At 39.9% G+C, this 23,130-nt stretch overlaps 1 protein-coding gene across 2 annotated transcripts in view; it reads right to left on the minus strand.

Annotated features, from left to right (window-relative positions):
- UBQLN1 (ubiquilin 1) overlaps nt 1–12,156 on the minus strand; it is a 53,385-nt gene extending 41,229 nt beyond the window's left edge. The window contains exon 1 of one of the 2 annotated variants that reach the window (XM_090274214.1): nt 11,691–12,156. In XM_090274214.1, coding sequence (XP_090130340.1) covers nt 11,691–11,870 — 180 coding nt within the window. In that variant the 5' untranslated portion in view covers nt 11,871–12,156. The remainder of the gene's footprint in view (nt 1–11,690) is intronic. The other variant, XM_090274213.1, reaches the window with a different exon arrangement.
- Nucleotides 12,157–23,130: the final 10,974 nt, after the last annotated feature.

Here is a 23,130-nt window from a genome sequence, read left to right on the forward strand (position 1 = left end):
TCAGAGGAAGGCTCCCACAGCCGAGCCTTAGCTTTGGCCTGCCACCTGTGGGAACAGTGCTGGATCCTTCTGTGACCCGCCCTACCTACCAATCGCAAGGTGGTTTCTACTTGTCCTTAGATAAGTCTCCTCTTAAGGTAATTTCTGGTGGTTTATTTCAGGTGACTCTTCCCCTGTATTTTTATTTCAAGTTTAGTTCTGGGAAGCAATGCAAGAAAGATCCTCCTACTCTGCTGCCCCATAACATTGATTTATTCTGAGTAAATTATCCAAAGCTTGAAAGAAAGTAGCAAAAACCTAGGGACTAACAAATTCAGCTGTCTGCCATTCCATTTGAAACAAACATGAATGAATCGTAATGTTAATTGTACCGTATCAAAGATAGAATATACTTTTCCAAATAAGCTGCATTTTAGCAAATTTTAATCCAAATATGACCAATTTAATGTTGTTTTTGCAGAATGGTCAAAAATTCTAACGTTATTCAGTATCCTTAAACTTACTGTATATTCTGAACCCTAAAAAAGGGTAGAGGGAAAGTTTCCATTTCTACTGGCTTTAAAACTTCCAAATTTTTCTGTAACATTTTTATTTTACTGTCATGTGTTTTACCTACCACATTTTTATTAAACAATAAGAAAAAAAATCAGAAGCTAAGTAGTTTGACAGAAAAAAATGAATTAGCAATCTTAAAAATTCTCAAAGCTGCTTTACAGAGGCAGTATACAATTCTCAGCAGAAATATAAAACTTATTGCAACAAATTATATGAAATGTGTCTGTCTAGGAAAGAGACAAACCATAAAGGAGTTCTGTGACTAGTTATTTCTAGACTACCTAGATATAGAAACACTTATATACACAAACACATACATACATATATATACATACATACTTGTGTTTGTCCTTAAGCCCGTGTGGCCACCACTAATTCAAAATGAAACATATGTGATAGAAAGGTCCTCTAAGGATCAGTATTTCCAATACATGTATGTTTCTACTCTGAGCTTACACTGACAACCTACAGTAATAACTAACAGACCAGAAGAGTTGAAAATTAAAAATAGGTGCTTTCTCAACAACTACATGAATCAAAATTCTAATGTACCTAAAAAATTAAGTACTTCAAGTTACTGATTCAGTAACCCTTCATTTTCTCAACGTCATCCAACGTCAGGTGTTTCATACTTCAGTCAATTCTCCAGCTAACCGAAGTTTATTTATCCCTGTGAAAGTAATTGAAATTGTTTTTCTTTCTAATGACTATAATTTAATTTTGATAATGTTGTTACTGAATATCAACTGCTGTTCTGTAATACAATGATACTGTTCGAGGATCTCAAAGTGTCCTGTATCTGCTTTTTAATCAGATTGTCAGTCTTGACAGAGTATCTCTAAATTTGCTATTGTTAATTTTTGGAGAGCCCCTGGCTGGTTTGGCTCAGTGGATTGAGCGTCGGCCTACGAGCTAAGTGTCGCTGGTTCGATCTTCCAGTCAGGGCACATCAGAGAAGGAAAACTCTGACTCCAAAAAACCTCCGCTGCCTTGCGGCATACCTCTTCAGGGGAAAGGCTAAGGGAGTAAACCCCGACAGAAAATCCGGAGCCGGAGTCCCTAAGGCGGTTTGACATTGTAGTCAACACCGGCAACTCCTGCGGTGCACCTGAAGCCAAGCTGTATTGACTCCGTCTTTCCCTTGGACCCTTCAGCTGCGAAGAGAGGGGGGGTCTGCTGCATGGGCAACAGCAGACCCTCCATATCACCCTGCCCAGGCTCTGTAGCTTCAGCTTCACTGGAGAGGACACTCCAGCGTCATCGCAAGATGTCGATTCAACACGGGAGGAGACAGATACCGTGTCACTCCTGAGTCGGACTGCACAGCCATTCTCGGCGGTGCAGATAGACTCTCAAGAAGCTACACCATCGTCTCTCGAGATGGACGGCTGCCGACGACGACGACGAATTTTTGGAGAAAGAGGTAAATAATCAAGATATAGAAAATCATATAGAACACTGAAAATTTTGGAATGCTTAAGATTTAGTATACAACTGACCCTTGAACATGGGTCTGAACTGCAAGGATGTACTACAAGTAGATTTTTTTTTCTTTTAGTAAGTACCTATAGTATTTCTGGTCCACGGTTGGGAGTCAGTGGACCTGAGAGGACCAACTGTATGCACCAATCTCCATCATTCTACATAGGGGACTTGAACATCAGTGGATTTTGGTATCCATGAAGGGTATTAGAACCATCCCCCATAAATACCTAGGGACAACAAGTTGTAGAGTCAAAACTTTTATGTGGATTTCCAACTGAGGAACACAGAGTAGACAATGGGTCAGTTCTCCTAACACCCTCTTTTCAAGAGTCAACTGTATCAATTTTATGATACCAAACTCAGCTGTTCAGAGCCCACTTCACTTACTCCCTATTCATGATTATTTTGGCGAAGAAATGAGACACACACATGGCTGGGGGGAGGAGAGAAATAGCACTACCATATTAAGGATGTTCTGACACATGCAGACTTGAATTCAAATCTTGGTTTTGCCACTTACTAGCTGTGTGACCTTGAGAATGTTACCTGTCTCTGAGCCTTGGTTTCCTCATCAGTAAAATGGAGATATTTATTCTGCAGGTCTGATAGAAGAATTAAAAGACGTATGTAAAATGCCTGGGACAGTACTCACATTCATGCAGACACTCAAATACTGCTAACCCAATTTTGTGAGGAAAAATTGAATTGTAAGCACTTTATAAAACTGAGTTAATCTGATTTTAAGTGAGCTAAAAGACAGAGGTGTTATTTACAAACACGCTACAATCCAAACTTGCCTTTAAACATCCAGTCTCTCCTCCTTTCTATTAAATATCCTCAGGGGGGAAATAAATTACCACCTCTAAATAAAACATAAGCTCTGAAGATTAAAGCATACACATTAATTTCCTGCAGAAACATGTATTAATAGCATTTAGTAAAAATTTTCTACATACCACAGATGTCTGAACAATAGACTGCATTCAAATATTTACTGTTTGAGTCACAGATCCTTCAGGGATCTGCATTTTTTCTTCAGTTCCTTATAGTCAATACTGTCATTATCTCTTTAAAAAACATCCACACTGAATAAATCATCCTGTGCAATAAATAGTTCAGCCAGTTATCACTCTCCAAATGCATGACATCTGAGAAGTCACTAAGTGAGTAGCCTCATTTAAAAACACTGCATAAATCTTACACAAAGATGTTGAATATAGGAAATAACTAGAGGGCACATAACAGCTATATGAGAAAAGAGCACCTTATACTGGAACACACAGTCATAAATGTTACAGTGCATTATTCATAAAATGTATATTTTTAAGAGTTTCTATGATCTAAATCTGACAAAAAATTAACAAACTAAATGTTTCACTCTTCACATACTATTTAAGCTTCATTCACCTACAAGAATTAAAACTCAATTCACTGGCAAACAAAAGGGTGCAGGAAGAAAGAAATCAATACAAATAAAACAAACTCTTAAGCCAGGTACTTCATACACATTGTCTCAGAAATCCTCCAAACAATATGGTGAAGCATGTGTTATATCACAAGTTTAAAATGCTGTCAGTGAGGCTCACTGGAGTAAAATCACCTTGCCCAAAGTCAGATCTCTCAAATCCCAAGGTTCACGATCTCTCCAAAAAGCAGACAACATTTCAATATACTGAACTGTTATGCCAACACCATTTCCCCCCTTTCTCAAAATAATAAAAATATATACACACAAATAGTGAAACAAGTTCTACACTTGCCAAAAAAAGAAAAAAGAAAAAGATAAAGAAAGGTGTGGGTAATAATCCCATCTGCTTAATCAAAGAAAGAAGGAAATTATATACAGGTACACTTTTCTGGGCAGAATCACAAACTATAGATATAAACTTAGGTTATCAAGTGGGCACCCTTTTTATTTCATACATTTCTACATCACTTGAATTGTCTAATCTTAAAGTAACAGCATATGTAATATATTTATTTTCCTTTGCATTCTGTACTTTTTAAAACTAGTAATGGCTACTGGAGAAAGCTTTAAAGTTTAAAAAACACTTAACAAAAACCAGCTACTTAACCAACAAACCAAGCAGCCTTTGTTACCATATTTACAGGACATCCAACTGGAAAAAAGAGAGTACAGATTTTAATAGTAATAAAAATGTTTTGTCAACAGGCACATGTGTTATTCATACCTATAATGAATGCAATGTTTTATACGCTAACTCCGAAATTTATTTTATCTAATCTTCATTGTATTTTTTTCCCAAACCATTTAGTCCCCTTATACCACACACAGTAATCATCACACTGTTGTCCATGTCCACAAGTCCTTTTTCCACAATCTCTCCACCTCCTAACCTAACCCCCTACACCAGCTGTCATCCTGCTCTCCATCTATGAGTCTGTCCCCATTTTCCTTGTTACTTCAGTTTGTTCATCAGATTCCACATATCAATTAAATCATTTGGCACTTGTCTTTCTCTGACTGGCTTATTTCATTTAGCATAATGTTCTCCAGGTCCATCCATGCTGTCTCAAAGGGTAAACTTTTCTTCTTCTTATGGCCAAGTAGTATTCCTTTGTGTAAGTGTCCCGTAGTTGTTTTATCCACACATCTACTGATGGACACTTGGGCTGCCTTCCATATCTTGAAAATTATAAATAACACTGCAATGAACATGGGATGCTTAGGTTCTTTCAAATTAAGTGTTTTAGGTTCCTTTGGATATATCCCCAGAAGTGGGAGTGCTGGGTCAAAAGGCAGATCCACTTTTAATTTTTTTAATATCTCCATACTGCTTTTCACAGTAGTTGTACCAGGCTGCATTGCTACCAACAATGCAGAAGGGTTCCCCTTTCTCCACATCCTCGCCAGCACTTATTTATTGATGATAGCCATTCTGACAGGTGTGTTGAGACAGTCAACGAAATTGTGATTTTAATTTGCATTTCTCTGATGAGTAGTGACATTGAGCATCTTTTCATGTTTATTGTATGTCCACTTTGGAGAAGTGTCTACTCAGATCCTTTGCCCGTTTTTTAAATTGGTGGTTTGTTTTTCTGGCACTGAGTTTTTTATGTACTTTATAAATGTTGGATATTAAGCCTTTAACAGCTGTATCAGCAAATATGTTCTCTCATTCCGTGGGTTCTCTTTTTATTGTGTTGATGATTTCCTTTGCTGTGCAAAAACTTTAATTTGATGTAGTCCCATTTATTTTTTCTTTAGTTTCCCTTGCCTGGGGAGATATATCCAATAAAATATTGCTATAAGCAATGCCCAAGATTTTGCTGCCTACGTTTTCTTCTACAATTTTTATGGTTTTGAGTCTAACATTTAAGTCTTTCATCCATTTTGAATTTATTCTTGTTTGTGGTGTAAGGTGATCCAGTTTCATTCTTCTGCACATATCTGTTCAATTTTCCCAGCACCATTTATAGAATAAACTATCTTCAGCCCATTGTATATGTTTGCTTCCTATGTTGAATATTAATTGACTATAAAGGTATGGGTTTGTTTCTGGATTGTCTATTCTGTTCCATTGATTTATGTCTGTTTTTATGCCAGCACCAGGCTGTTTTGATTACTATGGCCTTATAGTATAGTTTGATATTAGGTAGCATGAGTCCTCCAACTTTGTTCTTCTTTCTCAGGATTGCTGTTGCTATGTGGGGCCTTTTGTGGTTCCATATAAGTTTTTGAAATATGTCATTGGAATCTTGATAGGAATTGCACTGAATCTATAAATTGCTCTGCGTAGTATGGACATTTTAATGATGTGAATTCTTCCTATCCATGAACACAGTATGTGCTTCCACTTCTTTGTAGCCAATAATTTTTGCATCCAACAGTAGATGTATAGAAGATAGCAGCTTTAGTCTCTAAAAAAAACTCCCAGTCCTAATTTAATGGGATTTTTTTATAGTGGAAGCTGCTTGTACACAAAAACTGAGAGAATGTTATTGCATATTTACTAACTAAACATCACATATTTCTCAGTAAATCACAATGTTAAAGCCCCAAATAAGTACAAAATATTGTAAATAATCTTTAAAACACTATTTGTTCATTCAATAATAAATATTTGCATTATTCAATATGTGCCAACTACAATGATGGGCACCATAGGATTAGGAGGTAAACAACTCCTTCCCTCGTAAATTCTTACAGTATGCAGTAAAAAGGATAAAGTCCACAAAAGCACAAAATGGTGTGAGATTACAATTATTAATAAAATTTAGAATGGTGAGTCCAATCACCATCTAATGAACTAACCTTTAAATAAAAGCCAGACAGAGAAAAGCTAAGGCAACCTGGAGCAGCCAATTAGGTGTGGGCTACAAAGATAGTTACTGGATTTGAATCTAGGCTCCATTATTTAATTGGTTTAGGAATTTGATCATATTATCATTCTAAGTCAGTTTCTTCATTTAAAAAAAAAAAAGGATAATAGTACTTTCATCATAAAGCTGTGAAACCTAAAAAAAGTGCATTATGCTTTGATAAGTCTGGAATAAATATCAGCTATTATGTTACTGTAGTCAGCAGTGACATAATAGCTAGTGAGTGATACTTCAGGGGAAAGACATACAAATGGCTGAAATGTAATGAACAAAGGGAAAGAGGTAAGTGAGAGGAAAACATGAAGTCTAATAACTATGCTATCTCATTCAGTAGTCTAGGCACATGCTGAGCAGTTAAAATGTGGTTAGTTCAAACTGAGATGTGCTGTAAGTGTAAAATAAAATACACCCTAGATTTTGAAAATTTAGTATGAAAAATTAAAAGTACCTCAATTTTTATATCAATTACATGTTGAAATAATTACTACATTAAATAAAACATATTATTAAAATTACAGTAGCCAAAGGGTAGAAGCAAGCCAAGTAACCACCAACAGATAAACAAAATGAGGAATACACATACTTATACAATATTATTCAGCCTTAAAGAGGAAGGAAATTTTGACAAGTTACAATACAGATGAACCTTGAAAATACACTAAGTGAAATAAGTCTGTCACAAAAGGACAAATACTTTTGATTTCACTTTCATGAGATATTTAGTCAAATTCAGAGACAGAAAATAAGAATGTCTGCTGCCAGCAGCTGGTAGAAGGGAAGTTACTATTTAATAGTCATAGGGTTTCAGTTTTGCAAGATGGGAAGAGTTCTGGAGATGGATGGTCGTGATGGATACACAACAATGGGAATGTACTTAATGCCATTAAATTGTACACTTAAAAATGGTTAAGATGGTAAATTTTATGTTATGTGTATTTTACCACAATAAAAATTTTATTTCACTTTTTAAGGAGCTTTGAGCATATTTAAATTACATATGTGGCTTGCATTATGTTTCTACTGAACAGCACTGTAATTATTTAAGTCATGGTAAAAAAATTTTCCAAGAGAGAAGGGTTTTCAGAAACTGTGTGACAAGATCTAGAACAGCATGCCCTACTGCCCTAAGGCAAAAGTCAGCAAACCTGTAAAGGTCTAGACAGTAAATATTTTCAGCTAGGGGCCGTTTGGCCTGTTCTGAAAGCAGCCACTCACAACACATAAATGAACGGGCATGGCAGACTTGTCCCACAGTGGTTCGCTGACCCCTGCCTTAAGGTATCCACTGCAAACAATGGCTTCTACTGGCTCACGCTGCTAAATTTTCAGGACTTTTGTGAGCCAGTTTAATATTGGTAGCCTAAAATCTGCCATGGTAAGAGAATTTACACCATAGAAATCAGCAAACACGACAAATTAGTGTTTTTCCTGAATAACTGGAACATTTACCAGCACTATATACTGACTACATATATGTAAAGAATTAACTTCTCTCTTATGCACTTAAATTATATTAGCTATGAACCATCTTTGAGAAGAATGGATGTCATTCAAATCATCTGTATCTTGTGGTTCAGATAAAGATCCCCTGCTAAGAAAGGCTGCTCTAGAAGAATTAGGCTTCAGCAAATAAAAGAGTGAATGGCCCTGCCCTGCATGGCTCAGTTTGGTTGGGCATTGTCCTGCAAACCTAGAGGTCGCAAGTTTGATCCCTGATCAGGGCACATGCCTGAATTGTGGGTTCTTTCTCACATCAATGTTTCTCTCTCTCCTTCCCTTCCCTCCTTTCTAGAATCAATAAAAGAAAAAAATATTTTTTTAAAGAGTGAATGTCCTGAGGCAGTCAGGAGTTGTGCTTGAAGAGTGGTGAATGAACTAAGGGAAAAACTGTTTAAAACTAAGCTAAGAGAGGAGGGCAGGGAGCCATGAGACTGTATATACTGCACTCAGCAAAATCTCAGAAGTTGGTAGTTATCATTAAATACATATTATTGTTCATAATGATCTACATTCATTTGTTTAAAAAATATTCACTGAGCCCATACCATATGCTAGGCTCTGGTAACAAAGGTGAACAATCATAGATCTTCTCTAGCAGAAAAATAAGCATTAACCAAATAGTTACATAATAGTCACATAAATACAGAATTTAAATTGTGATGATTTATGAGCAAAAACAGGGTGTTGTGAGAAAACACAACTGGGGATTCCCAATCTAGTCTGGACAATCAGGAATATTTCTTTGAGGGATAAATGGAAGGAGCGAAGAGTAGGAGGCAATGCAGGCAGCAAGACCAAATTGCACAAAAGTCCTGAGGCAGAGAAAAAAACGTAATAGCAGGTCAAAGAACTAAAAACTTAATATGGCAAGAGCCACGTAGCCAAGAATAAAAAAAGGCATCAGAATGGAGAGGCACCATACCACACAGGGCCTCATGGCAACTTTAAGTAGTCTAAGATCAATGGGGAGCCATTAGTTTTACCTAGAGAATAACAAAATCTGATCAATACCTTCAGTGACTGCTCTGGGAATGAATGGGGGGCAGGGAGGACAGAAAAGTGCAGATACTGAGCAGTAGGCTACTATAATTTTTAAGCAAGAGTTAATGGTCACCTGGTGGAGTCAATCCTCAATTTTTTGTTAGCACCTACTTAATCTTAATTAAATACTCCACTGCAGCAATCTTTGGTCTCAGGATACCACTCTTAAATTTCAAAACCCCAAAGAGTTTTTCTTTATGTAGGTTACAGCTAATGATATTGCTACACTGATATTGATATGCTACCTTATAAGTTAAAAATGAGAAATCTTTTTAAGTACTTTAAAAAAATAACTTATATTGATAACATTCTTATTACAAAAATTACATTTTCCCAGTGTAAAAAGTAGGACTCTTTTAAATTTTTTCAAATCACTTTAGTCTTGTAATGGAAAACTGTATTCAACCTGTTTTAATATACCATACATTATAGCTTCTGGGAGTGTGTTGTTAATTTATGGAATACTGAATTTTTCTAACCTTTATAGTAAAATGCTCAAAACAGCAATAATGGTGGAAACCTGAAATAGAATTCTAAGAAGATCTAAGGACTTCAAAAGTTCACAAGGCTACACACACACTAGAATTGCTAAAACAAAAAACACCGACACTATCAAATGTTAGCAAGATGTGGCAACAGAAACTCCCATGCACTATTGGGTGGGACTGTAAAATAGTACAAACATGGTTTCTTGTAAAATTAAAGGTACAGTTACCATATGATCCAGTCATTCCACCTGTGTAAGTATTTAACAATGACAGAGAAAAGCATTAGTCAAAAAAAGATTTATACAAGAATGTCCATATTAACTAAATAAAAACAGCCCAGGTAACTGACCACAACAGGATAATGGACAACTTTAGGTAGATTCATACAATGGAAAAAACACAGCCATGATAAAGAAAATACACAATAAGAATGAGTCTCAAAAACATTATGCTACGTGAAAAAAAAGCATTACTTAATGTCCCTTATGGGAAGGCAAAACCAACCCAATGATGAAGAAAAAAAATTTTTTTAAGTGGTTGAAGAAGGAGGGAAGAGTGACTGAACTGACTGGGAAAGAGTAAGAGGTAACTTTCTAATCAATTAAGTTCTACAGTTTTGTGGAAAATCAGAATTATAACAGTGTGCATTTCATTGTATGTCAACCTTACCTAAAACAAAGTTTTAAAAAATTGAACTCGATTAATGATATGCACATTGCTGAAGTACTTTTTAAGGAAAACATGTACTGATATTTGAAACTTACTTTGAAATGCATCCAAAAAATAAAATGGATTTGTAAATGATTTGTGTGACACAGCTAATATAGCAAAACACTAATTGTACATATGGGAGTTCATTTCCCAATTCTTTCAACTTACCTGTATGTTGGAAAATATAAAAATGTTAAGGAAATTTTTCATAGCAAAACTGAGACAATACACACACACACACACACATACATACATACATACATACATACATATATATGGCACTGGCCGGTGTGGCTCAGTTGGTTGGGCGCATCCTACAAAGCATAAGGTTGCAGATTAGATTCCAGGTCAGGGCACTTGCCTGGGTTGCAAGTTGGGTCCCCGGTTGAGGTGCGTGGGAGAGGCAACCAATCTCACATCTATGTTTCTCTCCCTCTTTTTATTCCTCCCTTCCCCTCTCTAAAACTAACTAAATAAAATCTTTATTTTTAAAAAGGTGATTCAGTAAGTGGTAAAGTTTCTCACACCTGATGCTGCACACTACTTACAACTTCACAAACCCCACCACCTTTTAGAATTGTATACACCAATACCCCAAATCATTTACTGTCCCTGAGGAAACAGGTACATTTCAGGAATTGTTTCCTCATAAACTGTTCACATTGTATGACATCCCCAGAGGTCAATGCAATAATTATGAAAATCATTCTGGGATGTATTAAACAACATGCTAAAACAATTTGTTGAATTCTTCAAGATTCATAATTAACTGTAAAATTTATGTTCCTGAATATATTTTAAGTTGTAAGTTACTTCGTAGTCTTCTCCATTAACTCCAATTGTGATCTTTTATTAGACTGCAAGTGCTATTGTAAGAATAACACAGCCATCGTCCCTCTAATATCAAACAAAAACCTAGACTAGTATCTACGATATGACAGATTAAAAAGAAAACAGCAAGTCATCAATGAAAGTCACCCACCTTTCTCCTTAAGCCTAATACTATTACTTATCGTGTAGCTGAAAGAAATTCCTATGACATTTAAAAAAAAAATTACTAAAAAGATTTCAGCCGCCAAAATGCGTAACTAAATGTACACGTGCTTCTCATTGCAAAATCCACCTTAACCCTCAGGCAGGTAAAAACAATGAGTACCCCCCGTTTTCATTCATGAGACAAAATAGCAGACTGGCCTTAAGAAAACCCTCGCCCCAGCCCACAGCCAGACGGTAAGTCCCTTTCCTTTGTGAAGAGCAGCAGGGAGGTGACTGGGGGCGGGGAGCTGGGGGTCGGTGGAGGCCGAAGCCAGGAGGAAGGCGTGGAGGGAAGCGCTGTCCGCGCGTCCCACAAACAGGCCGCGCGGCACTGCCACAAACCTCTGCGGTGTTCCAAAGTACAAACCCACGAACTTGGGTGTGATCTAATTTGGATGAGCCCTTAAAGAATGGCCAAGAACACCTCCGGTAGCGACCCTCTCCCAGGCCCTTGCAAAGCCACCTCCTCCCGCCGCGGGCACAGGTCCTACCGCCACCTCCTCCTCGGCCCGAGCCCACGGCGGCCCTCACCTGCTGGACGGAGCTATTCTCGGGCACAGCGAACTCCTCCTTCTCCTTCGGAGTCTTCACAGTGACTTTCATGATCTTGGGTTCCGCGGAAGCAGCGGCAACGGGGGTGCCGGCACCTTCAGCCGCGGGGGCGCTGTCCTGGGAGTTCGGAGGGCCACCGCTTTCACCACTCTCGGCCATGGCGGCGGCTGCAGTGACTCAGGAGGGAGCAGGCGAACCAGGGGGAGCCAGCAGATGCCAGAGCCGGCTGGCCCGGACAACGGAGAATGCAGGACGAGTCGCCTCAGTGGCAACAGTTGAGGGACCGCCCTAGGGGGCGAGGGGCCGCGACCTGGGTGTGGGTTCCGGCGCAGACCAGGTCCGGCGCTCCGCAGCCGCCGTATGTTCAGACGCCGCTGGGTCGCAGCGACATCCGCAGCCGCCGCCGCTGCTTCCTCCTCCCCACCCCCTCCCCCACGTTCCTCCGCCGGCGCCGCGCGGAGCACGCCGGGTAACGCGGCTAGCTGCGTCGCCGAGTCATGCCCTACCGAGCTGGCTTCGAGTTCCGGCTGTTTCGCTTCCCGTTTCCTGTTCCATGAGTCAAACTGTAGACATGGGGAGTTAAAGACTAAAAGCAGAGTAAGGTGGGAGAGGTCAGTTCCTTTTCTCTTCACTCCTTTCACCGAAAAAATAGATGATTGAGTTCTGGAAGGCACTTTAACAGGCGCACACGGATGATGTCACTGCTAGCGAAATTACTAGAAAGGGCTGGACCACTCGATGCTGAGGTGGTGATTGCGCCTGCGCTCTCGTGATCCGCGTAGTCGCCCCACCCCCTTACGTCATACACCGCGCGGTCGCTCTGGGTGGGCCTGGACATTCTTTGCTTAGCCCCTGGGACCTCAGGGTCCATATGAAGGCAAGAGGAGTGTTTTTATTCCAATATGCTTAATTTTTGTTTACTTAGAAGACTTAAAATGCTTGGTCTTACTGCGCGGAGCGTGGGAATTGGAAGTTGAGTTAATAAAGAAAAGAAGCCCATAACCAAAGATGCGATGCACCTCTGCAGCCACCCTGCGCAATCCCATGGAGTCACTGGTCCACGGCCAGGCCTTCCTGCCCTCGCGTCCGACCAGTTTGTTAGGTGATCAGGCCACCTGTGTCAAATGTGGCCTCCGCTTCCACGCTGACATCCCTGCCTGAGCACCTCCGAATTTTCTGTGAGCTCTGTACCCGAAACTTTCGTTAGAAACTGTGCCTGCCCAACTGGGACAGTTTAATGTAGCCGAGGTGTTCATTTTATATTCTTATATTAAGTAAGTCACTGCCCTATTTCAGACCGTAGGTGGTTTTAAAGATAATTATTCAAAAATTAGTTTCAATGCAATAATGGGTACAAAGAAGAAATAGGAAGTTCTTTTCCCCCAAAGAATTCTGAGTTTGAAATGATGTCATTGTTTGCCCTTAAAGATGACTTGAAAGGAACTTATAACCCAAAACATTTTTATTAATAAAGTGTTAAACAAATGTGAACCCTGACAGCACACTGTGACCCAAATATGCAAATATATACTATTTTCTGTTTTTTAAACCAGCTCTTCATGGAATAAATACTTTTGCACGAAGACTACTTTTGAACAGAGTCCCTTTGTAATCTGGATCTAAGAAGTTCTGAAAATATGAATCGCAATATAGTAATCTGATATTAGCTAAATTTCTAGCAGCATTGTTCAATAACTACACAAGGCTCTCTGCTGAAAGATCCATACTCTGTGAAGGATGACTACTTGCTTATGTCTAGATGTGACATAGTCATTACTTCTCAAGGTAAAAGTTCAACCATTGGACAACCAATCATTTCTGTCTTAGCCCTAAAGTTAATGAAATTGCTCTATAATTATCTAACTTAATTTCTTTAAAATTCTGAAGTATATGCACAATTTATGAAGTAATACAATTTAGCCGTAAGAATATACAGTATAGTTGTTGTAACACTTTAGAAATCTACATTTTAAGGAACTTTTGGAGGTCGGGATCCAGATCAGTGGTCAACAAACTTTCAGGGAAGACTAGATAGTAAATCTTAGGTTTTGTGGGCCATACATGCTCTATAAATACTCTGTATTCCCATATAGCTTTATTTTTGTGTGTGTGTCACTCATCACATTGTGCCTTGTGTTACACTTGTGTGTGTATCTCCTTTATTAGACCAGGTCCTTGAAAAGAGGGATCAAGTCTTAATCACACAGTGCCCAACCAAAATTCACGGCATGAGAACATTTATTATTGAGCTGAATTGTTGAACTGTTATGTTTTACATTAGAGAGGAAGTTCTTTTAGAATAGTAGATCATATTTTATACTCTGGTCCTTCCCAAGATTTATAGTATAGTGACATATAGGTAATAGATTCATACTTACTTTGCAGTAGATTCAGAGGAAGAAAACATTCATTCCCCGCTTGTGTAAAACTTCAGATCTAATTATTTCTTTACAGAGGACAAGTGTATTCAACACACATGTATTGGAATTTGTTCCCCGACCTTAAATGTTACCTTCTGTAGAGTCTGCAATCATGTTGTGTAAAATAAGCAAATGAGCCATGGGGAAATTTTTTATGTCTTTTTAAAGATTTTATTCATTTACTTTTAGAGAGGAAGGAAGGGAGAAAGAGAAGAAGAGAAACATCTATGTGAGATTGGTTGCCTCTCGCACATATCCTGACAGGGGACTGAACCCACAACCCAGGCATGACCTTTTGGTTTGCAGGAACAACGCTTAACTCACTGAGTGACACCAGTCAGGGCCCATGGGGAAATTTGTAGGTTAAGTGTACAAAATCTATTGTATGAAACAAATCATCTGGGAATTCCAGAGAATGATAATGCTTATGGGAAAAAATGCTTTTAGGGTGTTGCAAGTTTTGTAGCACTCAAGGCAACCTATTGAGATATTTTACATAGGAAGCTGAAAGTTTTTTAAAAATGTACAGCCTTACAATCATTCCATTTCATCCAAATAACTCTTATAGCCTTGGTTCCCAAATGAGGTTAAAGGTGAAGACAAAAAACACTGTGGTTTACCTAAATTGTTCTATAATCTATCAGGAATTGTTTAGGGTCTGAGATTTTTTTCCCTATTTATAAACTACATTTCATGAATGCTGGTGGTGGACAAAAGACTCTTAAGTCAGAAGCTAAGGACTTTGCTTGTTACAGCAGTAGCAGTAGCCAGAGTATCAGCATTTTCTTGTGCAAATACCTCCAGCCCTAACTTCTGCAGAATGATACAGAGAACCAGATGACACCTGCATGTGCATTGGGTTGTATTATGAGACAAACCCCAAGTATGGGGAACCCAGACCTTATAAATGGGCAGTAATCCTGCAGCCCTTTGCTCAGGAGAGAGATCTTCAAGGACTATACAAATATCCTTGAAAAAAATAGTCCAGAATAAAGACAGTATATTATTGGGTTGGCCCAAAAGTTCATATGGTTTTTTTCCATAAAAGATACATTTCATTTTAACCAAAAACTTCATTGATTTTGGATATTTTGAGTATGTCGGCTATCTCCCACGTGCTATAATAGTGATTGTTCTCAATGTCTTGATTTGATCGCTATCAACTTAAACTGGTCTACTCAACCATGGAGCATCGTCCAGCAAGAAACCTCCAGCACAAAACTTTGCAAACAACTTTTTACATGTTTCATCAGTCACAGCACCTTCTCCACGCAGTGCACAAATCTTTTTTTGCGTTTCAGTTGCGTTTTTACCTTTCTTGAAATAATAAAGCATAATATGCTGAAAATGTTGGGTCTTTTCTTCCAACTTCAATATTAAAATGACTACACAAAAATTCACCAATTTGGTAAGGGTTTTGTGTTTTGTTTTTTTTTAATGCATGCTGCTGTGACAGCTGTCACCATACAATCTAACAAAATTGTTTTGAATGAAGTTCAAGACAACTATGCACTACTAGAGCTATGTTGTAACAGAGCAGGGGATCCCTCCCCAAAAGTCCCACAGTTCATGGTTTGGGGATGGGGGAAGGAGATAATACAGCTTTTAAGGTACTTTGCATATCTATGCCAAGTTGGTAACTAGATAATAGCTGTGCAGTAGCCCAGGGCAAAAGGGCAGATGATAGGCTTAAGATACTAGCCTTTCCTGAAGGGCAGCTATGCTGCCCCGAGGTAAAAGGGCGGATGACAGACTTAAGATACTTTTCATAACAATGACATACTGTGTCCTGGGTCAGCATTTAAAATTAGGGAGAGCCATGAGGATAAAAGGACAGAAGCCATGCAGTCTAAAAGGGTGTAGACAGGAGTCAGCCAGGAGGTCCAGTGTTTAGGAAGAGAGCTATGATGTAGCAGCTAGGCAGCTTTGTAGGAGAGCTGGTCTGCCATGGGAGAGGGCCCTACAGGCAGAGTGAGTTTAGTAGAGAAGAGGAGGAGGAGCCATGAGAAAGGAGCCAGCGTGAGCTGAAATGGGATTCAGCCATGATGCCTGTAGAGAAGCAGCAGCTATGTGGTTCGTAGTGAAGCTGGTCTGTGGTGAGAAGGGAGACACAGCAAGCAGCTATGCGGTTTGTAGTCAGGGTTTGGCCATGCGGCCTGGGCTAGTAGGAAAGCAGGCACGCTGCTGCTCTGATCATTCCTGCTCTAGCTATGACACCAAGGACTACACCTTGCAAACCCGGACTCTTATTTGGACTCTTGGAACTCAGGACTTATGGAAAGGACATTCTCATAGGACTTGTGCCTTTTCTGGATTTCACCATGATCCAATGTAACATGGCACATGCTTTTCTGGACTATTATATGGAGGCTGCTGACAATGTACCCAGATCCTGAAATAGAAAGCTGATAGATAAGAGATGGGGAATTATTGGGCTTTGTTTTGGTTTATAGCCTTTTGGGGAACATGGGAAGTGCTGCGTGTCATGGGAGAACAAGGTTCCGAGCTGAAGTGCTCCCAGCCCCCCCCCCCCAAGGTTGTAATATTGTAAATAAAGACCTGTTTTTCTCAACACTAATTGTTGGGTCTTACACCAAGGCGCCATGTGAACAAGCCCTGCTTTGGTCAGTAACAACTTACAGAAAAAAACAAATGAACTTTTTGACCAATTCAATAGTTTCCTCCTGCTGCTGTATCAAACTACTACACATTTAGTGGCTTAAAACAACACAGATTTATTATCTTATGGTTCTGGAGGTCAGAAGTCCAAAATGGGTCTTAAAGGACTAAAATCAAAGCCTGTGTTCCTTCTGGAGGCTCTGAGGGAGGATCTGTTCCTTGCCTTTTCCAGTGTCTAGAAACTGCTCACATTCCTTGACCTGTGGCCAAATCACTCTGCTTCCATTGTCAATCCTTTCTGACTTTCCTGCCTCCCTCTTCCCCTTATAAGGACCTTTGTGATGACATTGGGCTCTCCCAAATAATCCAGGGTAATCTCATCATCTCAGGATCCTTAATCACATCTGCAGAGTCTCTTTTGCATGTAAGGTGACAGATTCACATGTCCTGAGGGTTGGGAACTTTGGAGGGCCATTATTCTCCCTACCCCAGGTGGTCAGTGCCTGTATTCACAAGATGTGCAGAAATATGACAAACCCATGAAGAATTATCTCCCAATAATATCCACCCCTTGATTTCGTGGCTTCTGGCCAACTTTCTCATGAGGATGCCACTCTGTTGGTCAATCTATTTTTTAGATTTTTTATTGTTAGAGAGATGAGTAAGGAGGGAGGAGAGAGAGAAACATTGATGTGAGAGAGAAATAGTGATCAATTGCCTCTTGAAGGCCCCCAGCCAGGGACTGGGCCCACAACCCAGGCATGTGCCCTGACCAGGAACCAAACCAGCAACCTTCTGGTCTGCAGGCCGGCTTTCAATCCACTGAGCCACACCAGCCAGAGCTGTTGGTCATTCTGATTAATCTGACCACCAGTGGGTGGAACCAAACCCATTCAATATATTTCATGGAGCATTTAATAAGGCTAGTAGTAACAGGATTCCAAGTACCGTGAGGCCAATCTTCAGTATTAATATCTGTGCTCTCCAGAGGTCCAGACCAATCCTTTGAACAAATTCCATAAACCATCTGGGTCTACTTTGGCTGCTTCCTAAGTATTGTTTTTGTATTGACTTTTCTGCTTAGTCCAAGGCATTAATCTAAGCACAGGAGGATATCTTAGCAATTACACATACTTTGCCATGGCCTGCATAGAGGAAAACTAGGGCAATTATATCAGTCATAACAACCCATAGCAGTGAGTTGAGGCTGACTTATAAATGCCTTTCAGGGACAATGTGATATCATTGATCTCTTCAGCTAAATTGAGGGTAAACTTTGTTCTACCTCTTCTAATTGGATGGTTCTTGTACCAATAACTGCCCCTCAGGCTGCATACAACTAGCAAGTAAGTTATCTCTGTGAGAAACTCCTCAAAGTAATAAAGGGTAGCTTCGTTTTGGATAGTTCTACATATGATCCGAGGGCTCTGTGATCTATCAGTTGTGTTTCCTTAAACACCTGAAGGTTTCTCATGACCACCTGTAAGGTGCAAGCCATTGTTTTTTTCAAGAGGAAGGAAATTAATGCCTGACACCCATCTAAGAAGTACAGTCCTAGGGGCACACATTGTGCACCTGGAAAGAAAGTGTTTAAAATTATTGGAGCCTCACAATGTAATCTAAATCAATTGAGGGGCACAGTGCCTCCATTATGGCCTCCCAGGTGGTTGGTAAGCCTTAAGGTTTCTAGTGCAGTTTGAATAAATAAGTCTAGTCTTTGTTTATGGAGGTATTGCCTACAGGTAGTCAATCTAAACTGTCCTGTTTGTCCATGCCACCAACTGAGTGGCATTCATCCACTCCACAGGATGACTAGTGAAGGCTACAGGAATGGGAGTGGGAAAGATATCTGGAGGTGCTGACAGATGTTTTATATGGGAGGTGCAAGAGATGGGACATCCCCTGCCATTTTCAACTGGCTTCTTGTTAAACAAAAATGGCAATCAGCTGTAGTCAGAGCTATGTGGTAGGGTATGGCAGACCCAGTTAAATGTAGTATTTGCTAGTTCAAGAGAACTATACCTTCATTAGGAATGGCCCGGGGATAGCTCTGAAAGACAGAAGACCATTGATGTCTCTCCCTCTCCCATGCCTCCCAAGGTCCAAGATGTTCATTCTCCTAGTGTTAGACTATTTACTCCTACCACCAAAAACCAAAAACCGTGCCCCATTCCTGTAGCTATAACTTCACCTTCTTCCATTCATACCTGATTCACACCCAGACCTTTTGTCCAGAAGGGTAAGGGCATAGAAGCAATAAGGACATTCTTATAAAACTTATGGAGACCCATTATGTCCCCCATTTGGACCACCATAGGCCATTATAGGGGGGGCTAAGGGAGCAATATACTCAACCATGTACACAACCATTATCCTTACACACTAGGACCATGTCAGTCCAACAGGGGAATCCAAGTAGCTAAACCAGAATTAAGTATGAATCTAAATGTACCAACCAGTCCAACCTGCAGTTGTCATTAGAGGAAAGAAAGAAGGATCATGCCCAGGGTAGCATTCTGGATTTCCATGGAGTTTTATAAACTCCCCACACACATAAACTCCCCTTTTGTCCTCATCATTACCAGGAAGTGGCTAGGAGGAGATGATCTCTTTCTGGGGACAGCCACACTCAGTGACCAAAATACATAGTACTAAAGTGTATGAACTAGGAGGAGGTGAAGGATATAAAGTCAGAGAGTCTTTTGAGATGACTGTGGATAGTACCACAAAAGTCCCGAGTACTTTGGCCATTATCCCATTGTTAAGTGGCTTTTGCAGTTAAAGGTACATCATCATTAGATTGCAAATGGTCCAGAAAGCCAAAAACATGACAGATTAGTTTCAAGGGCTTTAGGGGTATGATTAGAGTCAGTTGGACTAGACCAGTAACACCAAATCTATAAAATTGTCAGCTACCAATAGCCCTGAGAGAGGATCAAAAGTCCAATGTTATCAATGTGCTAGGAGTGGGTGGGGGCCACACTCATGCAGCGTGGTGTCCTAATCCCTGTGAGACAAATGTGTCATCTTTTGTGAGGAGTCCAAGTCTGGCAATCAGTGCTAGTCTTTGAATCAGAAAGAGATTCCTGTACTCTGCCCTCTCTGGGATGGGTGTGGACCATGTCCATACAATGATGGACAGAGGCAGCAATAGTGGCAATCAGGGCAGCTAAAAGCTCTGTCAGCAACTTGACTCCAATTAGTCTCCCAGAAATGGCCTCTACCATGGACATCTATAAGAGAGACCCAAGTGGTTGGGTCCAGAGTTGTGATTTGTTTCTACACTTCACGTCCCCAAAGAGGAGGTGTTTTCAATCTGTCAGTCTGTAGTTTTCCAAGCACAGACCAAAGAGCTAGGCCATTGGCAAGAGCCCAAGAATCAGTACAAATATAACCAGGTTTATCAAGAGAACTACTGGTCAGAGATAAGAGCATGGCCTTGAATTCTGCCCATTAAGTGCAGTGACCATGTCCGCTTTTGGTTCAACATGTTAACACTGATCTGAGACCTCCTAACAGGTTTCAGGGTAGCTTAACCATCAGTGAGTCTTACCCAGGCCCCATTGAATCAGCAGCTTTGCTTCATGTAGAAAAGCAAGAAGGAGGAGGAGCAAATGATAAAGCTTCTCCCAGAGAGATAAGTGCCACTTCTCATATAAAGCCAAGATGCCACTGGACCAGAACAGCAGCATTCTTGAATACGTCATGTCCATTTGACAAGCAAGGCTCACTGAGCCCTTCCCACGACAGTAGTCATTCAGTCCAAGTTGACCCACCCCCAAATGGGAGTACTAGGCTGAGAGTCACAAGGCCTTTATCAGTCAGGCATTCAGTTTCAAGAGCTCAACAGCAATCTAATAGCTGCTTTTCAAATGGCGTGTATGTGATAGCTGTATTAGGAAGGCTATGAGTCCAAAGCCCCAAGGGACACCTCTGGATGGAAGCTGCCTCCTCTTGTCAAAGGCTCCAGTTGGCAAAATCATCAGTCCTGTAAACTTGTAGCTCAAATTGTGGCGCCTCAAAGGCACTAGCTCTTCTCTACTTGCAACTCTTCCCAATCAGGAGAATCTCCCCTGGCACTTAGGGAATGAGGAAATGTGAGTACACATCATTCTCTACTGCATGTTCAGTCATAAAAGTAACAACAACAGTGGTTGGCCTAGAGGACCCCACCTAGAAGATCAGTTTAGCACTCCTTCTCCAGTTGAATCCTGCCAGAGCCCCATTGGCTGTATTCAGGTACCAGCTCCCCCATGGGCCTGGGAGAATGGTGATAGGCTCCTGTATCCATCAGAGCCATACAAGTTTGAATTCCTCTCCACCCCAAAGTTCCCCAGCTTATAGCCAGGCAAATAGAACTTTGGTCCCCCTTGGTGACAGTGAAAACTTGGCCCCTCCCCTAATCACCTCTCCGTTAAAGCAGGCGAAGTTGGGGTAGAGGAGGAGGGCGGGATCAAGAGTCAGAAAGGAGTGACTGTGTGCCAGAAGCAAGGTGCAGTGACTTTGTTTTAAGCAGTTCAGTGGCTGACCACAGCTTAGTCAAACAAACTTCCAATGTTTCCAGTCTACCCAAAGCCCTATATTAGGCAGCAAAGCCCTCATTTGCTCACACTATTTCAGCCTTAGGATCCGTGACAGCCATAGCCACATTTTCCAGCAGTGGCTGGAGTCTGTCCTTTGACTGATAACGTTCTTTGTGGAGTCCACTTTAATCTGGGCAGTTGCTGTCCCCTTATCAAAATAACATCTCTTTAAATTCAACATAAGTGCTAATGGGAGTTTTCCACGATGGCAAAGCTGATTGCAAGAAATTATCTAGATTTCTTTGGGTCTGTTTTTCAATCTTCAGTGGTTTACCTCGTTAGAAAACCCAACCTGGGGCAGTAAGCCTTAATATTGTACTAAACTAAATGCCTCGTTTACGGTTTCTGCAGGAATCAGTCTGCCTCAGGAAACTCTCTGGGAGGTCCAAAACTCCTTATAGCAGTTTGAATGCACTGTAAAAACAAACAAACAAACAAACAAACAAACAAACATGATTCAGACCTTTTACTGTCATTTCTGGATGAATCTAAGAATAGCCTGACAGACTGAGGGAAGAGCTGAGCTTAAGGACAGACTAGCTGATGCCCTTCTTAACAAGGCTTATATGCCCACTCCCTCATCTCCCAAGCCAACCAACGAAGGTTCTAAAAATTTGCCTGGTTTCTGCCCATAGCAGTTGAGAATTTCCCTTCCATGTTTAAGACATATCTGAGAAAAGACTATAAGACAGACATCAAAAAACTTTTTTCTGTAAAGGGCCAGAAAGAAAAGATTTTGAGTTTGCATGACATGTAATCAATCTCTATTGCAACTACTCTGCTCTGGTAACACTAAAAAGCCATAGACAATACGTAAATGAATCAGTGTGAAAACAACAAAAAAATAGGTATTACAATAAAATTTCATTTATGGACATTGAAATTTGAATTTCATATAATTTTTATATGTCATGATATATTCCTCTCTTGATTTTTTTAAACAAAAATGCAAAAACCATTATTAATTGACAGACTACAGAAAAACAGGTAGAAAAACAAGCAGCAGGGCAGATTTGTCCTATATAGTGCTAAAGAATAAGATTCTCAGAAATTAGCATAAATTCAATTAAGAGATGGTAGAATTTAGTTACAGAAAAGTAAAATCATATAAGTACTAAGGCTTACAAAAAGGTCAACTGTTAAGATGTGACAGTTAAATATGTGGTTCAACTTGATTAGAACACTCAGTGCCCAGATTAACCATTATTTCTGGATTTGTCTCTGAGGGTTTTCTGGATGAGACTAACATTTCATTTGGTGAACTCAGTAAAGCCAATGGTCTTCCCACTTGTTGTTGGGCATCACTCAACCTTTTGAAAGACAAATGGAACAAAAATGCAGGCAGGTTGAATTCTCTGCCTCTGACTGACCATTTGAGCTGGGACATCAGTCTTCCCCTGCACTCCTCAACAAGAACTTACACCATTGGCTCTCCATTTCTCAGAATTGCACAACAAACTTTCCTGGGTTTCCAGATGGAAGACAGCAGATCATGGAACTTCCCAGCCTCTGTAATTGCATGAGTCAATTCCTTATTTTATATATATATATTCCATATATATACTAGTGATTCTGTTTCTCTGGAGAACAGACTTCACAATTATGATTATCTTGACTATGTATTATAAATACGTACAACCTTTTTAATATTCCTCAACTAAATTTAGGTGAAGATTCTCAACAATTTACAATTAAAAAAACCCTAGCTTTCTTAGAAGATTAAACATCCAATTTCAATTGTGCATAACCAAGGTATATTCCCTGAAGATATGATTGTATTAATATACACATTGACAG

This window comes from Furipterus horrens, unplaced genomic scaffold, assembly GCF_987537825.1.
Source record: "Furipterus horrens unplaced genomic scaffold, mFurHor1.1.pri manual_scaffold_4, whole genome shotgun sequence".
NCBI classification, from domain to species: domain Eukaryota; kingdom Metazoa; phylum Chordata; class Mammalia; order Chiroptera; family Furipteridae; genus Furipterus; species Furipterus horrens.